This window comes from Calliphora vicina, chromosome 2 (assembly GCF_958450345.1).
Source record: "Calliphora vicina chromosome 2, idCalVici1.1, whole genome shotgun sequence".
NCBI classification, from domain to species: domain Eukaryota; kingdom Metazoa; phylum Arthropoda; class Insecta; order Diptera; family Calliphoridae; genus Calliphora; species Calliphora vicina.
The window spans coordinates 132,936,068-132,956,445 of record NC_088781.1 but is presented as its reverse complement, the minus strand read 5'-3'; the positions used below and the strand labels follow the sequence as shown (position 1 = coordinate 132,956,445).

Genomic DNA, 20,378 nt, shown 5'->3' with positions numbered 1-20,378 from the left:
GGTAATTTGTAACGGTAAATAAAATGTATACTATGAAATAGAGATTTTTACACAATTTCCATCTAAAAAATATTTTTTTAAAAATATAGACAATTTTCTTCAAGGTTTTCACGTTTTATTATTTTAATATTTTTGTTTTTGATTTTTATATTCAATATTACATCAATTTAATACGTATGATTATTTTCTTAATTTTTTTTTTTTACATTTAGCTTGATTTTGGATTAAATTTTGAACCTATATTGTATTTTAAACCTTTTAAAGGAATTGTTTGTTTTGTTAGATTGGCTTAGCAATTTTTTTGGATTGAAATTATAGAAATTTGTGTATAAAAAAACTTAAAATTAAAGTATATATGTAGTGTAAAGTAAAGCATAATACATTTAATAAAAATAAGGATAAATATACTGATTTGTGTTTCTTCAGAATGTTAGTTAGAGTTACCGTAATACCTACATAAAGTTTGATTGAAACTTGGGCAGCTTATTGACTACTGATACCAACCGCCACAGGTTTAGATTAAGGGTTAAACAACAACGGCACCAGCTTCCGAGCGGCTAACGGGCAAGTCGGGACAATTTTTCCAAGTATCGGTTAAAGGATCATAACACTCGACAGCACTTATAGTGACTTGGGCTCGGTAAAAGGTGGCCTCACAGGGCTAAGAAAAAATCAAAATATAAAATAATATAATAATGATATAGATATAGATATAGAACAATTTATACCTGGTCACCGCCTGCCACATAGAGTAAACCATCAGCAGCTGCTACGGCGGGTATAGCTCTCGGCACCGACATGGCACATACCGTAGACCAAGTGTTATCATCAAAACTGTATCGTTCCACCGAACTTAAAACAGCAGCAGAACTACTATTACCGCCCACCACATACAAATAACGTTCCAATATGGCCACTCCCATTTGACAGCGGGCCACTTGCATTCTAGCCAAAGGCTGCCACTCCTGGGTAACGGGATTATAGCTGAAAAAGGGGAAACAGATTTTATTAACATTAATTTTAAATAATTCTCAATTCCTGTTAACTGACCTGACTAAATCTGGTAAATGGCGACTGGAAGTGGTGCAACCACCCACTATATAAATGAGACCCTCAAAACTAACCACCCCCATGCTGAAACGTGGCTCAGGCAAATTGCCTATGATCTGCCAAACATCTTTATCGGGATCGTAACGTTCCATTGAACCACCAATATCATCACCTATCCAACCACCCACGGCCAACAGACTATTGTCCATGGCACACAAGCCAAATTCGCAACGTGGCACTATCATTGGTGCTATAGGAGACCAACAATCATTCTGAGGATCGTATACTTCACCATTGGCCAGGATTTGGGCACCTCTCTCACCACCTATGACATAAATCTTGCCATTTAGGGCCGCCACACCCGGCAATATACGGCCAATCTCCATGGGGGCTGTTTCCGTCCATTCCCTACGAAATATATCGAATTTTGCCACCGTATCATAGATATCATCGGCTGGATTCCAAGTAGAAGTTGTCTCTCGTCGAGAACCTCCTATAATATAGATATTTTTCTTGGCCAACTGGCGAGGACATACACGCAAAGGCACCAATTGACCCCGTTTCGAGGCTATATCGCGACATATCGATCTCAAAGCTATCTTTACAGACATATCACGACAGTCTCTTAAAGCCTGATCGATAACTTTGACCGGCACCAGAGCCAAACGTACCAGCGACAAAATATCGAAAACAAAACATCTCCTTTGGGTGACATCATGTTTGATCCAACGTAAAGCCGCCTGAAATACTTGAGATTCGGAATCAACACGCAACAGTTCTGAGGTTAAAAGTTGTGACAATAAAGTTTGTGGTGTTTCGAGAAATTCATCTTCCTGAGTAATCTAAAAGTACAAAACAAAAACAGAAAAAAAAAAATAAAAATTATGTAGTTCAATTAGTGTATAACAAATTGCGTTAACACTTACCGCCGGAAAATTGGCATGCACAAAGTTTAATGCACTCTTAGCTAAGGCTTCGCAATTGTGAGCTTCAGCAAAGCGTAAAATACCCAAAGCATTGCTGGCATGTAACTCACGACACAAAAACTCACAACAACCATCTACCACTTCATGCAGTTGCAACATATCAGCCGCAGCTAATAATTCTTGGACATTGGACTTTGTGTTAAATTGTGAAAGGAAAATAGATACATATTACAAATTAAGATGATTAAGTTGAGGAGTATTTAAATTTGTTCAAATATTTAGACCAATTACAAAAATATTTACACCATTTCCAAAATTATTAGAAGGAAATTTGGCATATTATCAAATTTTTTTCGCTAATCTTGGAAAAAAAATATTTTTTTTTTAATTTTTTTTTTTTTTTAAAAAATAATTATTTAAAAAAAATAATTTTTAAAAAAAGATAAATTTTTAAAAAAAAAAATAATTTTTTTAAAAAAAAAAAAAATTTTTTAAAAAAAAAAAAATTTTTTTAAAAAAAAAAATATAATTTTTAAACCAAACAAATTTTAACCAAAAAAAAAATTTGCACAAAAAATATTTTTTTTAATTTTAAAATTGAAATTGGTGTTTATAGCAGTAAAATAACAAACATTTTAAAACAAGCCCCTATGTAATACGAAACTAAAACTTACTTGTGTTATTTCACATCTTCCCGTATAGATGAAATCCAATAAAATATTCAAAATTTCACCATCAATTGTATGTAATACAACTGTCTTTTGGTTGACTTCGTTCAAACCCAACTCCGGTCTAAACATGGCCTCAAAATAGGCACTAGCAGCACTTAAGATAACGCGATGAGCCGCATAAGTGGCCCCACCGGCCACTATATCAACGTCACAAAAACGACTTTGTGAACGCAATTGATTGAGATTCGTCAATACCTTAAACGGATACTGACCATTACAATACGGTGGTGCTTTGGTGGAACGTTGCGAATTTATATTCAATGAGGTGGTGCCATTGGAACTCGAGGCAGACGAATCTGTACCAGAAGCTCCTGAAGCGTCGGTAGGTGAATTATTGCCATTACCGTTATATTCATTTTGTGGGGAATACGATTTCAAAGGAGGCATTCTACAACAAAAGAAAACAAAATTTTTTTTATATAAAAAAAAATAAAGAAAAATGTATTACCCACTTGTTTCCAAACTAAAAAGTACGTGTTGTATTGTTTGTTTTTTTTATTATCGTTTATTTACTACTACTGTTTGTTGAGTTTTTCTTTTCAATTAGTTTTAATTAATTTTAATTGGCCAGCAATTTTTTTCGTTAGTTTTTCTGTATTTTGTTTTCCTTTTTTTCACTTGTATGAACAAACAATTTTTCTCCTTTTTTAATTTTCGTTTTACAACCAATTAAAAAAGTATTTAAAGTGTTATTAGTCGGCAATATTATATTTAGTTCATGTATGTAGTAACTTATTTAATTTATTATAATTTTTTCTTTATAAATCACATATTTCTTAATACTTTGTTTACGTTTTACGCCTTTTTCTGATTAGAGAGAAGAAAATTTTTATAAAGTGCTGCCAGATCTGTATCTGCTATATTATAATAAAATATGGTTGCTGATGTCAGCCGCAACTGCTTCTGGCCGGTGCTGCCACTTGCTGTTTTGTGTGATTGGAAAGGGATGCCAGTTTTCGTAAAAAAGAAACTTGTTGTGAGAAAAACTTTGACTGTGATATTTTGGGAATGAAATTTAAATTGATAAATTTAATGCTCAATTAAAACATTTTTTTTTAACAAAAATTGATTTAAAAAAAAAAAAAAAAAAAAAAAAAACATAAGTGTTTTACACAGAAGCCGACTTTTAGCCAAACAATTTTCAGAATATGTGTTTTTAGGGAATTGTGATTTTCAAATGCCAAAATTTATTAATTCTAAAAATTTTAAAAAAGTTCAATTTGAGCCAGAAAATTAGAAAAAACAGAATTTTAAAAAATATTCACAGTCAATAAAATATTTTAAAATTAATTCGACTGTGCCTACGACGAAAAAAAAATTTTTGGTGAAAAAATTGTGTAAAAAATCGAGGAATTTTTGATTTTTTTTGCTTGTAAATTAACCTCAAACGGAATAAGAAACTTATATATACATCACCACTCATCGGTACTAATTAGACAATTTTAAAAAATACGGTCAATCAAATATAATTCTAAAAAAATTCATTAAAAAATTTCAATCTGTACTTCACCACTTATAATTATAAAAATTGGTAATAATTACACAATTATAAAAAATATGGACAAAAAAAAATTCTAAAAAATTTGAACATCTAATTTGTTTCCGCCCGGGTTCGAACCGGGGACCTTGTGCGTGTGAAGCACACGTGATAACCACTACACTACGGAAACTAGTTATAAGCACTCAGCAAAAACCTTTATATTAACTTAATGCTCATGATATAATATAAATAGATTTGTATGATAACGCACCTGTTTTAAGTAAAATAAATAACCTCATGTCTTTATAACAACCCTGTTTCTAAAAAAATGTAAACAGAAACAGCTGTCATAATATGCAAAAACCGCTTATTAGCGAGTTACTTAATACAAGTTAAATAAAATTTGTTAAAATTAAAAAAAAAATATTAATAAAATGTTTGTTAATAAACTATTAAGCGTGCCTTACAAAAACAATTTATTAAGGCTATTAAGTAACATTCGTATAACTGATAAAATTGCACAGAATGTCCGTTTATTGGCCACAACTGCAGGCAATACGAACATTTTGGATTTTCATAATGAAAAATTACAAAATTATTTAGAATCTTTGCGCAAAGAATTCTACGATTTACGTACAAATTCCTCTGGCGATGATGAAGAATATAGAAGAATGGCCCAGTTATCGGATATAGTGAAAATGCTTGAACAACATCGTGCCATAAAGGGTAACATGCCTTCGCAGGAAGATATAGATGCGGAAAAAGATGAAGATATGAAAGATTTGATAAAGGAGGAAGCTGCAGTTTACACAGAACTTATGAAAAAGACCGAGAGAGAACTCATGGAGAAAATGCTTACTTTGGCCGATACCGAGTTTTACCCCTCACTGATATTTGAAGTTAATGCTGGAGCTGGAGGTCAGGAAGCCATGTTATTTGCTAAAGAACTCTATGATATGTATACTAACTATTTTGATAACAATAATTGGGATTATGAGATTTTGGCTGAGGATTTAACGGATATAGGTGGTTTAAGATATGCCAATGTTATAGTTAATGATGTAGATTCCTACAAACGTTTGCGTTATGAGGCCGGTGTACATCGTGTGCAAAGAGTGCCTACTACTGAAAAGTCGGGACGTATACACACTAGCACTGCTTCTGTAGCTGTAATACCAAGACCGGCTGATGTGAATGTTGTTATAGCCGATAAGGATTTAAAGATTGAAACGAAAAGAGCCAGTGGTGCGGGTGGTCAACATGTAAATACCACTGATTCGGCAGTACGTATAGTCCATATTCCCTCCGGCATTGCCATTGAAAGTCAAACTGAAAGATCCCAAATTAAAAATAAGGAAATTGCTTTAAAAAAGCTTCAAGCCAAGTTAATTCAAATACAATTGGAATCTTCTGATGCCAGTACCAAAGCAACACGCAAAGCTCAACAGGGCAATTTAGATCGCAATGAAAAGATCCGTACCTATAACTTTGTGCAGGATCGTATCACCGATCATCGTATACAGGGAGGTACTGTACACAATCTTAAAGAATTTCTAGAAGGAGGCGAGCATCTAAATAGTCTTATACAAAAAATAGCCATAGACTTCCGTAAAAAACGTTTAGCGGAAATGGTGGAAAATTGGAAGGAAGAAGAGACGCAGGCTGTAAAAGAAAAATAAATTGTTATCTTGATAGTAAAGTGAATTTTAGAAAAAATTTAATCGTGTACTTGTAAATTAAAAAGCCAGTTTTTGTTTTCAATAAATTGTTTTGTTTTTATTTTGCTATGTTACTCCAATCTCCGGCAGAACCCATTTGCATTAAATGCTTACGCACAGCTGTTTCCATAATAGCTTGAATTTCACGACAGCCTGCTAAAGCCTGTTCCATAACTTTGGGCAAATTGTCCAAATGAAAACGTTGGGACATTTCCATAAAAGCAATTTTATTAGAGTTTGGTAGAGAAGCCACGGTTAATGTTGGACCACCAGAAACTTCTTCAAAATGACAGACATCCGTTAGAGGTATATTGTTTTTACTTAAAGAGGCAGTACATGCTACCACGTATTCTTTGAGACATATACCGGCATCAACCAAAGCCAATGTGGCGGCATTTAAAGCCACTGCATAATTAGCACCATCAGCCTGTAAAACTTCTACATAAACATCAATTTGTGAACGGGGATATAATTCAGTTTTAATGGCTGCTCTTAACGCCTGCCTAAGGTATAAAGTTATTTCTTGTGATTTACGATCTCCCCGAGGACGATTTTTTCTCTCGGCTGTGGAAAAGGTGGCCATGCTATATTGACAATTAATGACCACTTCATTCACATCCAACTTTTTAGTGGTAGCTTGATGGGGTCCATATACAGCGGCCAATACCTTGGTATTGCCTTGCTCCAAATAGGCACTTCCATCCGGTTGTTCAAAAACTCCCAATTTACATTTGATTCTGCGTAACTCATGGGGCCTACGGCCATCTAAACGTAGACCTTGGTCACTTAATAACTCAAAATTAGACATTTTTTGTTTAAATTCAATGAAATTTTATAATAAAAAACCGCGTGTTGTCAAAAAAATTAAAACAAATCAACTAACTTTGTTTACCTTTTTTGTTTGAGTATGTTCAGTTGAGGCAATTTATTTGTACTTTGTTTACATTTCATAAATAGTCTGACACAAGGCGAATTCTTACAAGGTGGTGGCAGTTCTACAAAAACAACAATAATGGTCTTAACAAATATCAAAACACAAAAATGAAAAATTAAACAAATAATTATTAAAACTTAATATAGTGTAGATAATTAAAAAGTGAGGGCTTTACTTATTTATGTAAAAAATAAATATTTTGTTAATAAACTTAGAATATGTACATATTTAAAAATAAAAACAAGTTTTGACAACTGTTAGAACCAAAAAGCGAAAAAAAATAATCAGCTGTTGTTTATCTGACTCCACCTTGGATAAATTCGCCTTGGACCCAGCTGTTGGATGTCAACTTTTTCCTGAGTGTATGACGCTTTTCTTATAATTTGTTTAAAAATACATTTATCAACAAAATGGAATACAAACTAATTGAATTCATTAAAAATAATCCATTGCTGTATGAAAAACAATATCGTACAATTAAGTACTTGGATGAAAAGAAGGCGAAATGGCAGGAAATTGGACGAATTTTGCGCAAAGATCGTAAGTTTTCTGATGATTGCTTCCGCTTGGTATGTAACCATGGTACACTTTTGTTTATTTTTTAAGCGTCTACGGTCCGCCAAAAGTGGAAACATTTGCGGGATACTTATTTGCGTTCCTACAAACAGAAAATGAAAAAAGGTGATGATGGCGATGTATTATCTACTAGAACCTGGCAATATTACAATGCAATGTCATTTCTAAATAATCAATTTGATGAGTAAGTATTGTCTAGGGAATCAGAGTTTTGGGACTGTGGGAAGGGAAATATGAGGAAGTGCAAGTTGTTCCATTTGTTGTTCCAATGCGGTTCTTTTAAACTTAGATTAACAGATAATTTATATTTGAGACAGCACTTTCCAAGTTTAAACAGAGTTGAGCCAAATTAATTTTTTGTATTCGCTAAAATGTTTAAATTTATTCAATAATCAACGTACATATTTCATATTAATAATCAACAAATTTCCCTTTAAATCCTTTTCAGCAATGTTATTTTCAAAACTGAAGAAAACTATGACGATGAAACGGATGCTGCTATCAGTAATTTAAATCAAACGGATTCAGAGATCCATCAATTTGATGTTTCCATCTACAATGAACAGGAATTGTCGAATGAAGCCGATTTTGAGATTGAAAATTTCGATTTAAATGACTATGTCAAGAAAATAGACAATCCTACCACCAATACCGCCAATAATTCCAACACAACAAATACAGCTAATACTACTACTACTAGTAGTAGCAACAATAATTTTGTTCACACTTACCGGCCAGATACGGAAGCAAATAAAAAGAAAAAATATGATAAAGAGGCATTGATACAGGAAGCCTGTCAGGAAATGACCAGCCTATTACAAAATGCCAAAAAACATTTCACCCCACCCTCCTCGAATCAAGTATTCTTCAATAGTTTAGCGCTACAAGTTGAAGAAGCCAATTTGCCAGCTTTGACACAGATGCGTCTGCAGCAAAGAATTCTGGAGATGGTTACGCTGGAAATTGTTAATCATCAGCAGAATAATATACAACAACTATAACATTTTTTATTTAAGATATTCGTATACATTTATATTTTTTTTTATTGATTAACATGTTTATTATATAAATAATCTTTTAATAAATCTCGATTAGCAAAAGCTTCTTCCCTAGCATTACTATCGTAAAAGATCTTTGAGTGAGTAAGATCAAAATCTTGTTGGCGCCACAAACCCGGCACAAATTCCATGGTTGTCTCATCATAATGATCTACAAATTTCTTGTTGAAATAGGCCGCATCATGTTGCATGGCAAAATTGTGCAATATCATGGTGGCCTTAACGATATGCTCCACGCCAATGTCCATGCGACAAGTGAATTTGTTTTGTAGCACTTTCCATTTCCATACCAAAACACCCAACGAATTTTCTATTAAACGAGAGCCCACCTTTAAATGTTCATTGCAATTCTGTTTTTCGGGTGTTAAAGCTTTGCCGGGATAAGGTCTCATTACATTGTCAACCAAGGGAAAATTTGTGGGTGTTATAAAGTAGGGGGACAACATTAAACCAGTGTCAGGCATAACCATATCATTGGGCATCTGCAGTTTCTTTTGTATTAATCGGTTTATGAAATTGTCCTTTTCTTTAATCTCTTTAGGCAAGGCAACATCAGCATGGGTGATTTGGTATTTAGCATTACAGGCAGCCATGGCAATAATGGGCGAATAACATTTCTTGTCATGTTGAAATTCAATTACATCTATACAGCCAATACAATTCGGTAGGCCTATTTCTTTTTCAAATTCTTCCGCCAAAACAAAGTAGTCATCGGCCGAGGAATTAGACGATTTTAAGTATGTCGGTCCCAATTCTTCGCAGATCGCTTGGCAAGTGTCCAAAATAATTTCTCTGACAGTCGATTTGCCCATGCGAAAGGCCAAGGACAATAATGTTCTGGCTGAATCATGGGCTAAATAGCTGAAATGTTATAAGAAAAAAATAAGAATATAGTTACACTTTATTTAAAAATTATTATATACATAATCTTTTACCCCCATATTCATAATAAATTTTTAAAATTATCCAATGTTTATAAAACAAAATTTCAATACAAAATTTGTTTAATAAGACCTTATAATACTGACAATTTTTGGGATTATTTGAAAAAGTTAATCGACCGCTTTGTTAACTTGTGGGTTAAATCTTATATGGAATTAGTAACTGACATTAAATTAGCAGTTAAATAACTACAGTAACCCCCATTAACACAAAGTCTGGTTATGCCTTAACTAATAGCTATACAGTCGGCTAAAATTATTTTTGTGGAAAAACTATCAGTGTAACTATTAGTTAAAACATAACCAGACTTCGTGTTACTGGGAGTAAAAAGGATCATAAACTAGAATAATATTTACTTCCAAAACTTATGACAGTTTCACGATTTAAATTTTTATTAAAAAGGTTTCCTTCTACCTCATGTATCTAGTCAAATAATTCAAAACTTGCAATTTACCGTTATATCGCTACATACATACTTACATTAATGTCAACATAAGTCTACATTCTGGCGGTATTGGTTTACGCAAAGAATATTTGCATAATTTCTTTCGTAAAATGCGTATTAAATATTGATAAGTTGATACATTAATACGAGTGAATCTACGAAATTCACGACTATTATGTTGTCTGATTAAATCCAACAGATCGTTGTACAAACTATATAATTCGCGTTCATTTTGGCGAAATTCCTCACGCGTCCACAAACTACGATTTTGATTTGGCACAACAACATCGATGAAATTAACAAAAGCCAAATAGTATTTAAAGATTTCAATGAATTTTTCCACATAATCGTATTTCATTAATAGCATTTTGTGTCGATTTTATTATATTTTAGAAGTTTTTCAGATATTTTGCTAAATTCAGACGTTCTTGACTTTTGCTGCTGTCAATGTGTTTTTGGCAATGGAGGCGTCACGTTGCCGGACCTTAAAAATTATTTTTTATTGAAAAACGTTCATAAATAGAAAAATAGAAAGTAGTTTCATTTTCTCTTTATTTTTTTAAATTCTATATCTTACATGCTTAACACTGAGTCTACAACAGATATGATATGCTGTTAAAACACGGTTTTATAAAAGAGTTGCTAAAACACATGGTAAAACATGAGAAAAACGCTAACATGATGAGTCTAAACCTAACACTGACATAATGTTAGTTTAGACTCATCATCTTGTTTCGAAAATCAAAATCATTTTTAAGAATGTGGCAACGCATTTTGTTGTAATGCTCACACAGGGATGGCAAAATTGGTACAATTGTAATTTTTTTTGGTATAATTTGATCTTAAAAAGTACAATGGTACACCAATGACTCATTTGGTACAATTAGATAATTTATTTCACAATTAATTTACAAATTTATATTCCATATCAATTATACCAAAATATTAACAATAAACTTTTTATAATTACACTTATGAGTTTTTGAAATAAAGAAGAATTAGCGGCATTTGACAAGTCTTGTCACACTCGTAATTTTCAGTGTTTTTCAAACCAAAAAGTATATAAACAAATTTAAGCCATTATTATTACCATTATTTTCTGTTGAATATGAATATCCATAGAATTTGTAATTCTTAATGACAGAATTTTTCCGCTGTGGCTAAAGAACGATAATTTAAACTACGATGCACCATTATCAACTGAATATCTGTTGCTAGAACCAAAAGAATGAATGTTCATTTGTTTATTGTAACTTTAAAAAAATGCAGAAATTTAAAAAAAAAAATATTTACGGGACAATTTTTTCTGTTGAGGAACCCTAGTTTTCGTACAATTATAGTCAAAAAATTACAATTTCTGATGCTGATTGGTACAATTTTTAAATTCCATTTGCCATCCCTGGTATGACAGCTGCATGCTTCTGACAACTGACATTTCGTTTGTTGATTTTTATTGACAATGGCGACCCCTGAATAAAATATTAAGAAAAAAAATATATTTTTAGTAAAAACCCAGAGAATCTATTATAAAAACTATAATATTAATTAAAATAGAAAAAGAACGATTAATAAAATGTCTACTACCACAGCAGGTAAGTAAATAAACATATTTGTTTATTAAACTACATATAAATTAAAATCATATTTGTCTACCAATAAATAATTTTTTGGGAACATATAAAACAATTTTTAGTAGCAAACTATTTGTTAAAACTTTATTAATAAATCACACAAAATATACTAAATGCTAATTTTGTTGGTTCTTAGGTCAATGGGTAAAATTCTTTAATGCTTCCGGCATACCCTCGCCGGCTGCAGCAACTTACGCTCACATCTTTGTGGAAAATCGCATACAAGTTGATATGCTAATGGATTTAAACAAGGAATATTTAAGGGAAATGGGCATAACATTGATGGGAGATATTATAGCTATATTAAGGTAAATCATTTTGTATAACTAAATAAAAAATTACTAATAAACTAAATATCTAAAAGGCATGCCAAAACTGTATGCGATCAAACGGCCCGGGAAAAAGTTTTAAGCTCTGAAACGCATGTGCCCATAGCAGCTGTCCCGGCAAATCCTATAACTCCTTTGGAGAAAAATAAAATTCGTTTAAAATGTAAGTTGTTTTAAAAGAAAATTTAAAATACATACATAGTTTAAAATATTTGTTTCTTGTCCTTTAACAGCAACTGCTTCGGTAGCTTCGTCCAGTTCACCTGCGATTGTGACACCTTTAACTGCTGTAAAACCTCGCCGTGTCTTACCAGAGCATGAAGGCAAATATAAAATCAAATTACCTTCCGGCACCACCGAGAGAAGTAAACAAATTTTGGCCAAACAAGCTAAATGTAAGTTTTGCTTTTTCTAAAAATTTTTGGACTAAACACACTCACATATATTTTATTAGTGTATTCCGACAGAGAGGCTGCTAAAGATAGATCGGATATTTTTAAACGATTGGCCAAAAATTCTAAAGGTACCATTGATCTAGGGGATAATAATGATGATTCGTCTTCCGGAAGTTCGGACAATGTTAGGATGAGAATTACCGGTGTGGGCAACAAAACTATACAAACAACAGGTTCTATATTTTCAAGACTGGGCGGCAAGTCCAGCGAGGATACGGTGTCAAAACAAATAAAGCCCATATTAAAAAATACAGCTAAAAATGTAAGTACTCCAAATTGTAACAAAATATTTAGTTATATTTATTTTTTACTTTTCTCTATTAGCGACTCTCAACTATTGTTAAAGCCAAAACAGTGGCACCCACTATCGTTAAACCCATTAAGCAGAAAGTAATATTGGTGAAGAAAGTTCCCTTAAAGAAAGAAAGTGATGAAGACGAAAGTGCGGGGGTCTCCGACGAAGACATGTATGATAATATGGACATTTCAGGGGGAAGTGAAAAATTTGTAAAATTTGCCTCTACAGCTGAAGTAAGAGAAATTGCTCCACGCAGACACAGTTCACCCACAAGAAAAACGTTCAAGGCTCGACAAGATAATAGTGTTAAAGCTCGCCTCGGTATGAGTAAGTATATTTATTTATTTAAAAAAAAAACATTTTCTTTACATACGATTTTCCTACAGATTCTAAACTCCACAGCACCAAGAAATCCATTAATCTGAAAGCATCACCGCCTTCGAAACTAAAAACAATATCAAAAATGAAAGCCGATGAGGTATTAAATCGCCATGACTTGCCCGTACACAAACGTTTGGGCAGATCCTCTCCGTCAGCCGCAAAATCATCATCATCAACTTCTAGCTCAAACGTTTCGACCATATCAAAACGTTTGGGTAGAGTTAATATTGATAAATCTTCGCCTAAAAACTCAAGAGCTTCTTCAGTTTTTGATAGATTAGGCTATAATAGCTAAATATGACAGATACATCATTGCAATCAACCATTTTACTGTGCGTCTCTAATGCTCATTTCAATTCAACATTTTCATTTGATAACTTTTTCTTAATTTCTGTTTTAAGTTCTTGTTTTAAGTACCTTTTTTTATAAGGTAAGCTTATGTTTATTTTTTTTTATTTAAAAAAGTAATTTTTACAAATTTAAGTACATAATAAAAAAAAATTAAAAATGTGAAGATTTTATTATTAGTAATAAACTAAAATAAATAACATAATCATTTTTTGTTATTTTTTTCATTGTAGATTTAAAAAAAAATATTTTATAATCAAGTCACAGCAAACAAAAAATTACTTAAGCTGCAATTAATATCATCTCTAAATGATATTTATTTAAAAGCCATAGTTACCAACTAAAATCTACATTTAACAGCCAAAAGGTAAGAGTTTTTGGTTTATATTTTATTTTATAAACTTTTAAAATATTAGCAAACGTTTTTAACAAATTTTGTATGCTAATTTAGTTCATAAATCTTTTATAAATTCAATATTATATTAATGAGTATTATATTATCTCAAAGAAAAAGTTGATGGATTGCTTTTCCAGTCATTAACTTAGAAATGTTAAAGAAATGAGATTCCATATTTGAAGAAAATAAATGCAGCATGTAAAAAGCTGACAAAAAAGTTTTATTTTTTTATTAATTCTACGTAAAAATTATACAATAGACTTCCGATTCAGACCAGCTGATAGCAATCTTTTAATTATCATAACATTTAAATAGTTAAAGTTTTAAAATTGTCTACTGAGAAAACGATGGATATGTTAAAACTAATATGAGATTAATAGTTGATTAACTGAAATTTTAATTTTCAATTGCTGATAGAGAAATGACGAAGAGTTACTGCCAGTTTCTCGATGTCGAAAGAACTTAGTCGGCAATATTAGATGCTGTTTCCATAAAAAAATCTACAAAGCACTTTTTGTCGAGGCAATCAATTTTTCTCATGAAATAAATTTAAATAACTTTATAAACAAGCATTTAATAGAGAAAAGAAGCTCGATCTTTGATCACTCATATTTCTGACCAAAATCGACTTTTAATATGAGAAAATTCAAAAATATAAAACCTTTAATAACTTTCTAAACAAGCGTTTTGGTAAAAAATCTATTTATCATAACAAAGTTTCATCGAAAACAGGAGCTCGATCTGTGATCACTCATATTTCTGATATGAAAAACCAAAAATCTAAAATCCTTAATAACTTTGTAAATACGCGTTTAATCGAGGAAATCTGTGATCACTCATATTTCTGATATGAAAAACCAAAAATATAAAATTCTTAATAACTCTATAAATAAGCGTTTAATCGAAAAAAGGAGATCGATCTGTGATCACTCATATTTCTGATCAAAAATCGATTTTTTACCAAATTATATTTCAAAATAAAAATTTTAAATATTTTTAGGTAAACCAAATTTTGTTTCCAGTTATATTTTAATTTTTTGTAAAAAAAATTTAAAAATTTTTTTATTTTTTTAAATTTAAAAATTAATTTTTTTAAATTTTAAAATTTTTTATTTTTTTTTAATATACAGCAAAAAAAAACCTGGTTGTAAAAAAAATTCGGGTTAAAAAATATGTTTTCCGATTTTGACCCATTGTAGGTCCAACTTACTATGGTCTTATATACGTCATTGCAAAGGTCTTTGAAATATCTATCATTAGATATCAATATTGTCTATATTAATGACTTAGTAACCTAGATATAGGTAAAAAAAATAGGTAAAAAATCGAGCCGATTTTTTCGATTTTAAATAGCAGCCGAGCCGGAAGAATTCCGGAGATATTGATGTATGAATCGTGTATGTAAGTTATTTGGGGTCTTCGGAAACTTGATTTCTTTCAACAGACGGAATTGGCTTAATCGACTTCGCTATGCATAAGGATCCAGAATATATATACTTTATAGGGTCGGAAATGAAAAATGTAGAAATTACAAACGGAATGACAAACTTATATATAATCTTCTGAAGGGTATAAAAAACCAAAAAATCTAAAATCCTTAATAACTTTGTAAATAAGCGTTTAATCAAAAAAAGGAGATCGATCAGTAATCACTCATATTTCAGATAGAAAATCTATTTTTCATATGAAAAAACTCAAAAATCTAAAATTCTTAATAATTTTGTAAATAGATTTTTTTTCATATGAAAAAATCAAAAAAAATAAATTCCTTAATAACTTAATAACCGAAAAAGGATTGTGATCAGTGATCACTTATATTTCGGATAAAAAATAGATTTTTCGTATGAAGAAACACAAAAATCCTTAATAACTTTGACAAAAATTCATAATATGTTTGTTAAAAATTGGGATAATATGATTGGGATAATATGATAACAAAATATGCGTTATCCGAAAAACGCCAAGAATATGCGGCCAGACATGAAACCGTAATATTCCATCATGACAACGCTATGCAATTCCTGTTAAAAAGTATTTATTTCGATCGATGCAGAACGTTCTCTCTGGTCATTCCGTTTGTTACATATAGAAATATTGGTCGTAGAAGCACAAAGTGTATATATTCTGGGTCCTCATACGATTGAAATGTCTGTCATGTCTGTTGAAAACACAATAGGGCCCAAACGAAAGGACCTAGTTTGCTGATTTCCACAAGTACTCTCTATTGATAACGTTTGATTGGAATTGAAAATGGCCAATGCCTATAAATATGTTGATTATACGGCAATCCTCATAAAAATTTGCCCAATTTAGTTTGCCCAAGTAGTCTCCATTCAAGGTCCCCTCAGGAAATGACTTGAACATTCATAATTGTCTTATAATAATTAATATCGTGATGATATTTTCTTTTCTTGTTTTCAATTAATTGTTTAAATGCTTAAAAGCAAAACAAAACTGAATGAAAAAAAAAATGTTTCAATTAAATTTGTATTAGATTTGAATTAATAAAAATTTAATCATTCAAAAGTTGAATGAATTCTGTTATGAATTAATTCCATTATTAATAAATTCAGCGATAAATAAATTCTATTTTAATTAAAGACTTTGAATAAAGCTAAAGAATTCGATTTTGCGAATGGCTGACATTTTTCAATTTCGAATTAAGATTTTAGGGAATTAATCTCTGAAATTTACTATATTTTAATAGAAAACCTAGTAATTTTGCATTTATAATAAATAATTACAATTTGTTTTAGTTGTGCACTATTTTATTAAGTTAAATATGTATTTAAAAATATCACTACGTTTTTCTAGATTACTAAAAAAAAAAACATTAAAACTAAAAGGTATTTATAATACCTTAATTATATTACGAATAATAGAGTCAATAAGAAAGATTAAAAGAACAATATTAAGACAGTCAATAAGTGAGATTAAGAAAGAAATCCTATTTAAGTAAATAATATATAATCTTGCCCCTCAATAAACTGCAGACTTTGTAAATTCATTTCGAAATCACCATTGGTTAAATCCAATTTCATGCATATCACTACGGGAGGCTGAACTTTAGAAAAGTGTACAATTGGTATGGAAAATGTGGTCTGTCTTAAGGCGCCATCATAATATTTATACAATTTCTGGATTTTATCTGTAAATACAAAATACAAATATTTGAACAAATTTTCAATTTATAAGTTTGAGATCATACTTTTATCTACATCACAAAATGTTTGCACATTTTTCTTTTGCTCTTCGGGCAAATCTCTAAAGAATTTTCTACCCTGCTTGCCAGCATTCCATATAGAAAATCCCTTACACCAGGGTGGCTTCTTTAAGACATTAACCAATAAATGCTTAAGTCTTATATGCCAAATAGTTTTGGCTGACACGCTAAATGTGGTAGCCCCTGAGTGATAACGATATTTTAGCAAACATTCTTCTGCCCGTTTTACTAGGCCTTTATTGTCTAAATGTTGATAGAAAAATATTAAGTCTTCGGGGCAACCTTTGCCTTCTTCCGAAAAGCCTCCCGCTATGTTTGTGTAAACTTGACGATGACACAGCCAGGTGGGCATAATGATAGTGGGACCATTTGAGGTGTAGATTTGTAAAATTAATTTATCCGAGTGTAAATCATTGGCCCAACGGGTAAAGCGGCAAGTGGAATTACTGGGTGTGCGTATAAATTTGGAGCCAATTATCTAAAAAATAAATAAAATTTAGAGAAATAAAACAAAATTGTAATAAAACTGACCGCATTTTTGTATTGCTTTGCTAAATGATACTGTTGGCAAATACGTGCCGGTAGCATTTCATCATCTATATCTTGAAAACATAAATAATTGCCTTCGGAAGCTTCTATGGCTCTATTGCGACCATAGCCCACTAAAAATGTTACTAATTTAATAATATTTATAACAATTAAACACAATTTTCCTTATAGCTTACCTCCTTTTGATTTACCCGCTTTATTCTCCACAATATGCATGTTAATATTGTAATGTTCTCTTAAATGAGCCCGCCATTTGTTAAGTATTTTAAGAGTGTTATCATTACTACAGTCATCAAAGACACAAACCTCAATTATTGGCGCTAAATCGTGTAAATTACTTGTTGCTATATTATTTGGTGTTGTTGTTGTGGCAGCACATGCTAGAGTTGTTATTGTTGTATTTGGTGAGTTGGTCATGGTTGACATAAATGGATTCTGCGCTTCATCTGAATGCAATTTATGTGTTGTTGCCTGCAGTTGTTGGTTTTGCTGTGATTGTACAGCTGTTTGTTTAATAATCGATTCCATACAACTATCTATCCATTGGCCACCATTTAAAACCGTAATAATCACAGACTTTATTTAAATTAAAAGGGTTTTATTTTATCAAATTTCTTTGCTTTTTTTAAACTTACTATTAAGTCTTTGGTTTCTGCTAGTTGCGGCATAGTTTTTATTTATTTATTGTTGTGGTTTTTTTTAATTAAATTGCAAATATTTTTGCATAAAATTTTGCCGGTTGTAATCATGTAATATTATGTTTGTTACGTATACTGCTGTCATTTTTTTGTTCGTTGTAATTTCGTGTATTTAGCATCTCTTTCGTTTTATACATTTATAGCTCTCTTTCTCTGTTGTTGTGGGGTGGTTGGTTGCAAATTCTTTTGAGTAGCCGTTATTGTTGTTTCTCTTGTTATTGTTTACTTTTTCTTTTATTTGTGCTTGTTAATATTGACAATTTTGTATCTGTATGTTTTGTTGTGTTGTTGTTTTTCTTTTCTAAAATAGTTTCTATGTTATTTTATTGTTTTTTTTGCATGTTCTAGATAATAAATTGAAATTTTAGCTGCAGCACACTTCTTTTATCACTGATTTTGTTTGTTTGTTTGTAATTTTCCATTAAAGATGTTTGCTTTTTGTTTGAAATAATTGGTTTGTGAAAGGAATGTTTTATATATCACGTAGGCACTTTTTGTAAATATTACTTATACGTAATGGAGGTCATTGGCTGTAATAATATAATTATCATACGTAATGTGGTACAATGGGTGTTTACAATAAATAATACCTTTCTTATCTTCGGGCTTATGACCTATGACGTTTTTCATGATATGTTATTATGTTGCGCAGTTTGTAAATTAATTTGTTTTTACAGCATAAACATTAAAAAAAGTTCTTTGATGATATTTTAATATAAACATAATTTACTTATCATATTTTAGTTACATATAATTAAACCTATATAACCTGTATAAGTACCTATAATTTGGTTGGAATACTAACTAGACAAACGAAAAATCCGAAAACAATTTTTTAATTAGCTATTCAGTTTATACATATAAATAAATTGAAATTCCCTATAAATTCCAAAAAAAGTTTCGCAATGAATTCCAAATTTGTATGTATTCGAAAAAAGTCGTAAGTTTTGCGGGAAGTTTTTCTTTACTTCTTTAATTAGAAAAAAGTGTCGCTGAGGCATTCCGATTGTTTATAGTGAATGTGTGTTTTATAGGTTTCAACGTGCTAGAGATGGTTTGTACAGTTCAGTAGTGGTAATTTTGACAAGGTAGACAAATTATACTTAAATTTTTTTTGTTTTTAAATATTTTATTTAAACAAAATTAATTTTTGTTTAAATTCTTTTTAAAAAATATTTTTTAAATTTTTTTTCCAAATTGTTTTTTAATTTTTTTAAAAAGTTTTTTCCATTTTTTTTTTAATTTTTTTTAATTTTTTAAAAAAAAAATTTTCAAAAAAGAATTTATGAAAAAAAAAAAAAATTCGGGTTAAAATTTTTTTCCTCCCGATTTTGACCCATTGTATGTCCAATTTACTATAGCCTTATATACATCTTTGAAATATCTATCATTTCCCGGTTTTTTCCTTTGTCGATTTTAAGTGGCAACCGAGCGGGAAGAATTCCCGATATATTGATGTATGAATCATGTATGTAAGTTATTTGGGAGTTTCGGAAAGTTGATTTCAACGTACAGGCTATATCGACTTCGCTATGGATATATCGACTTCGCTATCTATAACGATCCAGAATATATGTATATACTTTGTGGGTTCGCAAATGAAAAATGTAGAAATTACAAACGGAAGACAAACTTATACATATATACCCTTGACACTCATGGCGAAGGGTATAAAAATGGGAAAAGGAAAAAAACTCCCGCGGATTTTTTATTCATGATTGGGCTGAATAATTTTTTCACCGAATAATTACTTGTGATTAAAAATGGTTCCATTACAATAACCCTAAGCGTAAGAGATCGTAGAGAAGCACGGCCAACCAGCCGAATCGACACCAAAGCCAAATGCCCACGACGATAAGGTAATTCTCTGCATTTGGTGGGAGCAAAATGGTCCATTTATTATGAGCTGCTGAAATCAGACCAGACCATCACAGGGAACCTATTCCGAAAGCAAATGATTCGTTTGAAGCGAGCATTGACCGAAAAACGCCCAGAATATGCGGCCAGACATGAAACCGTAATATTCCAACATGACAACTCTCGGCCACAATATGCAATAACTGTTAAAAACTGTTTAGAAACATGTGGTTGGGAAGTTTTGCCTCAACCGCTTTAAAGTCTAGATCTTGCTCCGTCCAACTACTATTTGTTTCGATCGATGCAAATCGCTCCCTCTGGGATACGCTTCACTTCAGAGCAAAGTATATAT

The 20,378-nt window shown here is 31.2% G+C and overlaps 7 protein-coding genes and 1 non-coding gene across 9 annotated transcripts; 3 read left to right on the top strand and 5 right to left on the bottom strand.

Moving 5' to 3' along the window:
• Positions 1-93: 93 nt before the first annotated feature.
• On the bottom strand, positions 94-3,497 carry LOC135952066 (actin-binding protein IPP). Of its 2 annotated transcripts, none has more exons than XM_065501851.1 (6): positions 3,156-3,497; positions 2,651-3,095; positions 1,977-2,168; positions 1,051-1,892; positions 729-984; positions 94-661 (listed from the first exon to the last, which is right to left on the bottom strand). In XM_065501851.1, exons 2-6 carry the CDS (start codon positions 3,092-3,094, stop codon positions 527-529), a joined length of 1,869 nt encoding a protein of 622 aa, XP_065357923.1. In that variant the 5' UTR covers position 3,095; positions 3,156-3,497; the 3' UTR covers positions 94-526. The 2 variants fall into 2 exon arrangements, with proteins under 2 accessions (XP_065357923.1, XP_065357922.1); XM_065501850.1 differs by having other exon boundaries at positions 3,160-3,497.
• Positions 3,498-4,304: 807 nt separating this feature from the next.
• Positions 4,305-4,377, bottom strand: TRNAV-CAC (transfer RNA valine (anticodon CAC)). Its single transcript has one exon. It is a non-coding gene; the product is annotated as a tRNA-Val (tRNA).
• A 215-nt stretch (positions 4,378-4,592) lies between these two features.
• On the top strand, positions 4,593-5,950 carry mRF1 (mitochondrial translation release factor 1). The gene has a single exon (XM_065501847.1). The coding sequence runs from the start codon at positions 4,622-4,624 to the stop codon at positions 5,864-5,866; it is 1,245 nt and encodes a 414-aa protein (XP_065357919.1). The 5' UTR covers positions 4,593-4,621; the 3' UTR covers positions 5,867-5,950.
• Positions 5,936-6,791, bottom strand: Ski6 (exosome complex component Ski6). Its single transcript, XM_065501849.1, has one exon. It carries the CDS (start codon positions 6,711-6,713, stop codon positions 5,964-5,966), a length of 750 nt encoding a protein of 249 aa, XP_065357921.1. The 5' UTR covers positions 6,714-6,791; the 3' UTR covers positions 5,936-5,963.
• A 382-nt stretch (positions 6,792-7,173) lies between these two features.
• On the top strand, positions 7,174-8,515 carry LOC135952063 (uncharacterized). The gene is made up of 3 exons (XM_065501846.1): positions 7,174-7,379; positions 7,446-7,599; positions 7,864-8,515. The coding sequence occupies exons 1-3, from the start codon at positions 7,250-7,252 to the stop codon at positions 8,414-8,416; spliced, it is 837 nt and encodes a 278-aa protein (XP_065357918.1). The 5' UTR covers positions 7,174-7,249; the 3' UTR covers positions 8,417-8,515.
• LOC135952062 (uncharacterized) lies at positions 8,451-10,277 on the bottom strand. The gene is made up of 2 exons (XM_065501845.1): positions 9,896-10,277; positions 8,451-9,334 (listed from the first exon to the last, which is right to left on the bottom strand). Exons 1-2 carry the CDS (start codon positions 10,225-10,227, stop codon positions 8,458-8,460), a joined length of 1,209 nt encoding a protein of 402 aa, XP_065357917.1. The 5' UTR covers positions 10,228-10,277; the 3' UTR covers positions 8,451-8,457.
• Positions 10,278-11,288: 1,011 nt separating this feature from the next.
• On the top strand, positions 11,289-13,507 carry LOC135952060 (uncharacterized protein C19orf47). The gene is made up of 7 exons (XM_065501844.1): positions 11,289-11,452; positions 11,628-11,799; positions 11,856-11,983; positions 12,054-12,215; positions 12,275-12,537; positions 12,600-12,900; positions 12,960-13,507. The coding sequence occupies exons 1-7, from the start codon at positions 11,434-11,436 to the stop codon at positions 13,247-13,249; spliced, it is 1,335 nt and encodes a 444-aa protein (XP_065357916.1). The 5' UTR covers positions 11,289-11,433; the 3' UTR covers positions 13,250-13,507.
• Positions 13,508-16,650: 3,143 nt separating this feature from the next.
• LOC135951851 (queuosine-tRNA galactosyltransferase-like) lies at positions 16,651-18,304 on the bottom strand. The gene is made up of 5 exons (XM_065501584.1): positions 18,107-18,304; positions 17,648-18,047; positions 17,454-17,584; positions 16,908-17,400; positions 16,651-16,847 (listed from the first exon to the last, which is right to left on the bottom strand). Exons 1-5 carry the CDS (start codon positions 18,137-18,139, stop codon positions 16,651-16,653), a joined length of 1,254 nt encoding a protein of 417 aa, XP_065357656.1. The 5' UTR covers positions 18,140-18,304.
• Between the last annotated feature and the right edge of the window lie 2,074 nt (positions 18,305-20,378).

Coding starts and splice junctions, on each gene's coding strand:
- Ski6 (XM_065501849.1), bottom strand. CDS start 6,713: ATGTCTAATTTTGAGTTATTAAGTGACCAAGGTCTACGTTTAGATGGC.
- LOC135952066 (XM_065501851.1), bottom strand. CDS start 3,094: ATGCCTCCTTTGAAATCGTATTCCCCACAAAATGAATATAACGGTAAT. Junction 2,169..2,650: donor GAAGATGTGAAATAACACAA/GTAAGTTTTAGT, acceptor TTTAACACAAAG/TCCAATGTCCAAGAATTATT. Junction 662..728: donor ATGTGGCAGGCGGTGACCAG/GTATAAATTGTT, acceptor ATTTTTTCTTAG/CCCTGTGAGGCCACCTTTTA.
- mRF1 (XM_065501847.1), top strand. CDS start 4,622: ATGTTTGTTAATAAACTATTAAGCGTGCCTTACAAAAACAATTTATTA.
- LOC135951851 (XM_065501584.1), bottom strand. CDS start 18,139: ATGCCGCAACTAGCAGAAACCAAAGACTTAATA. Junction 17,585..17,647: donor AGCGGGTAAATCAAAAGGAG/GTAAGCTATAAG, acceptor TAACATTTTTAG/TGGGCTATGGTCGCAATAGA. Junction 17,401..17,453: donor CAAAGCAATACAAAAATGCG/GTCAGTTTTATT, acceptor TTTATTTTTTAG/ATAATTGGCTCCAAATTTAT.
- LOC135952062 (XM_065501845.1), bottom strand. CDS start 10,227: ATGCTATTAATGAAATACGATTATGTGGAAAAATTCATTGAAATCTTT. Junction 9,335..9,895: donor AGACTTATGTTGACATTAAT/GTAAGTATGTAT, acceptor ATAACATTTCAG/CTATTTAGCCCATGATTCAG.
- LOC135952063 (XM_065501846.1), top strand. CDS start 7,250: ATGGAATACAAACTAATTGAATTCATTAAAAATAATCCATTGCTGTAT. Junction 7,380..7,445: donor ACGAATTTTGCGCAAAGATC/GTAAGTTTTCTG, acceptor TTATTTTTTAAG/CGTCTACGGTCCGCCAAAAG. Junction 7,600..7,863: donor CTAAATAATCAATTTGATGA/GTAAGTATTGTC, acceptor AATCCTTTTCAG/CAATGTTATTTTCAAAACTG.
- LOC135952060 (XM_065501844.1), top strand. Junction 11,984..12,053: donor AAATAAAATTCGTTTAAAAT/GTAAGTTGTTTT, acceptor GTCCTTTAACAG/CAACTGCTTCGGTAGCTTCG. Junction 12,216..12,274: donor TTTGGCCAAACAAGCTAAAT/GTAAGTTTTGCT, acceptor ATATTTTATTAG/TGTATTCCGACAGAGAGGCT.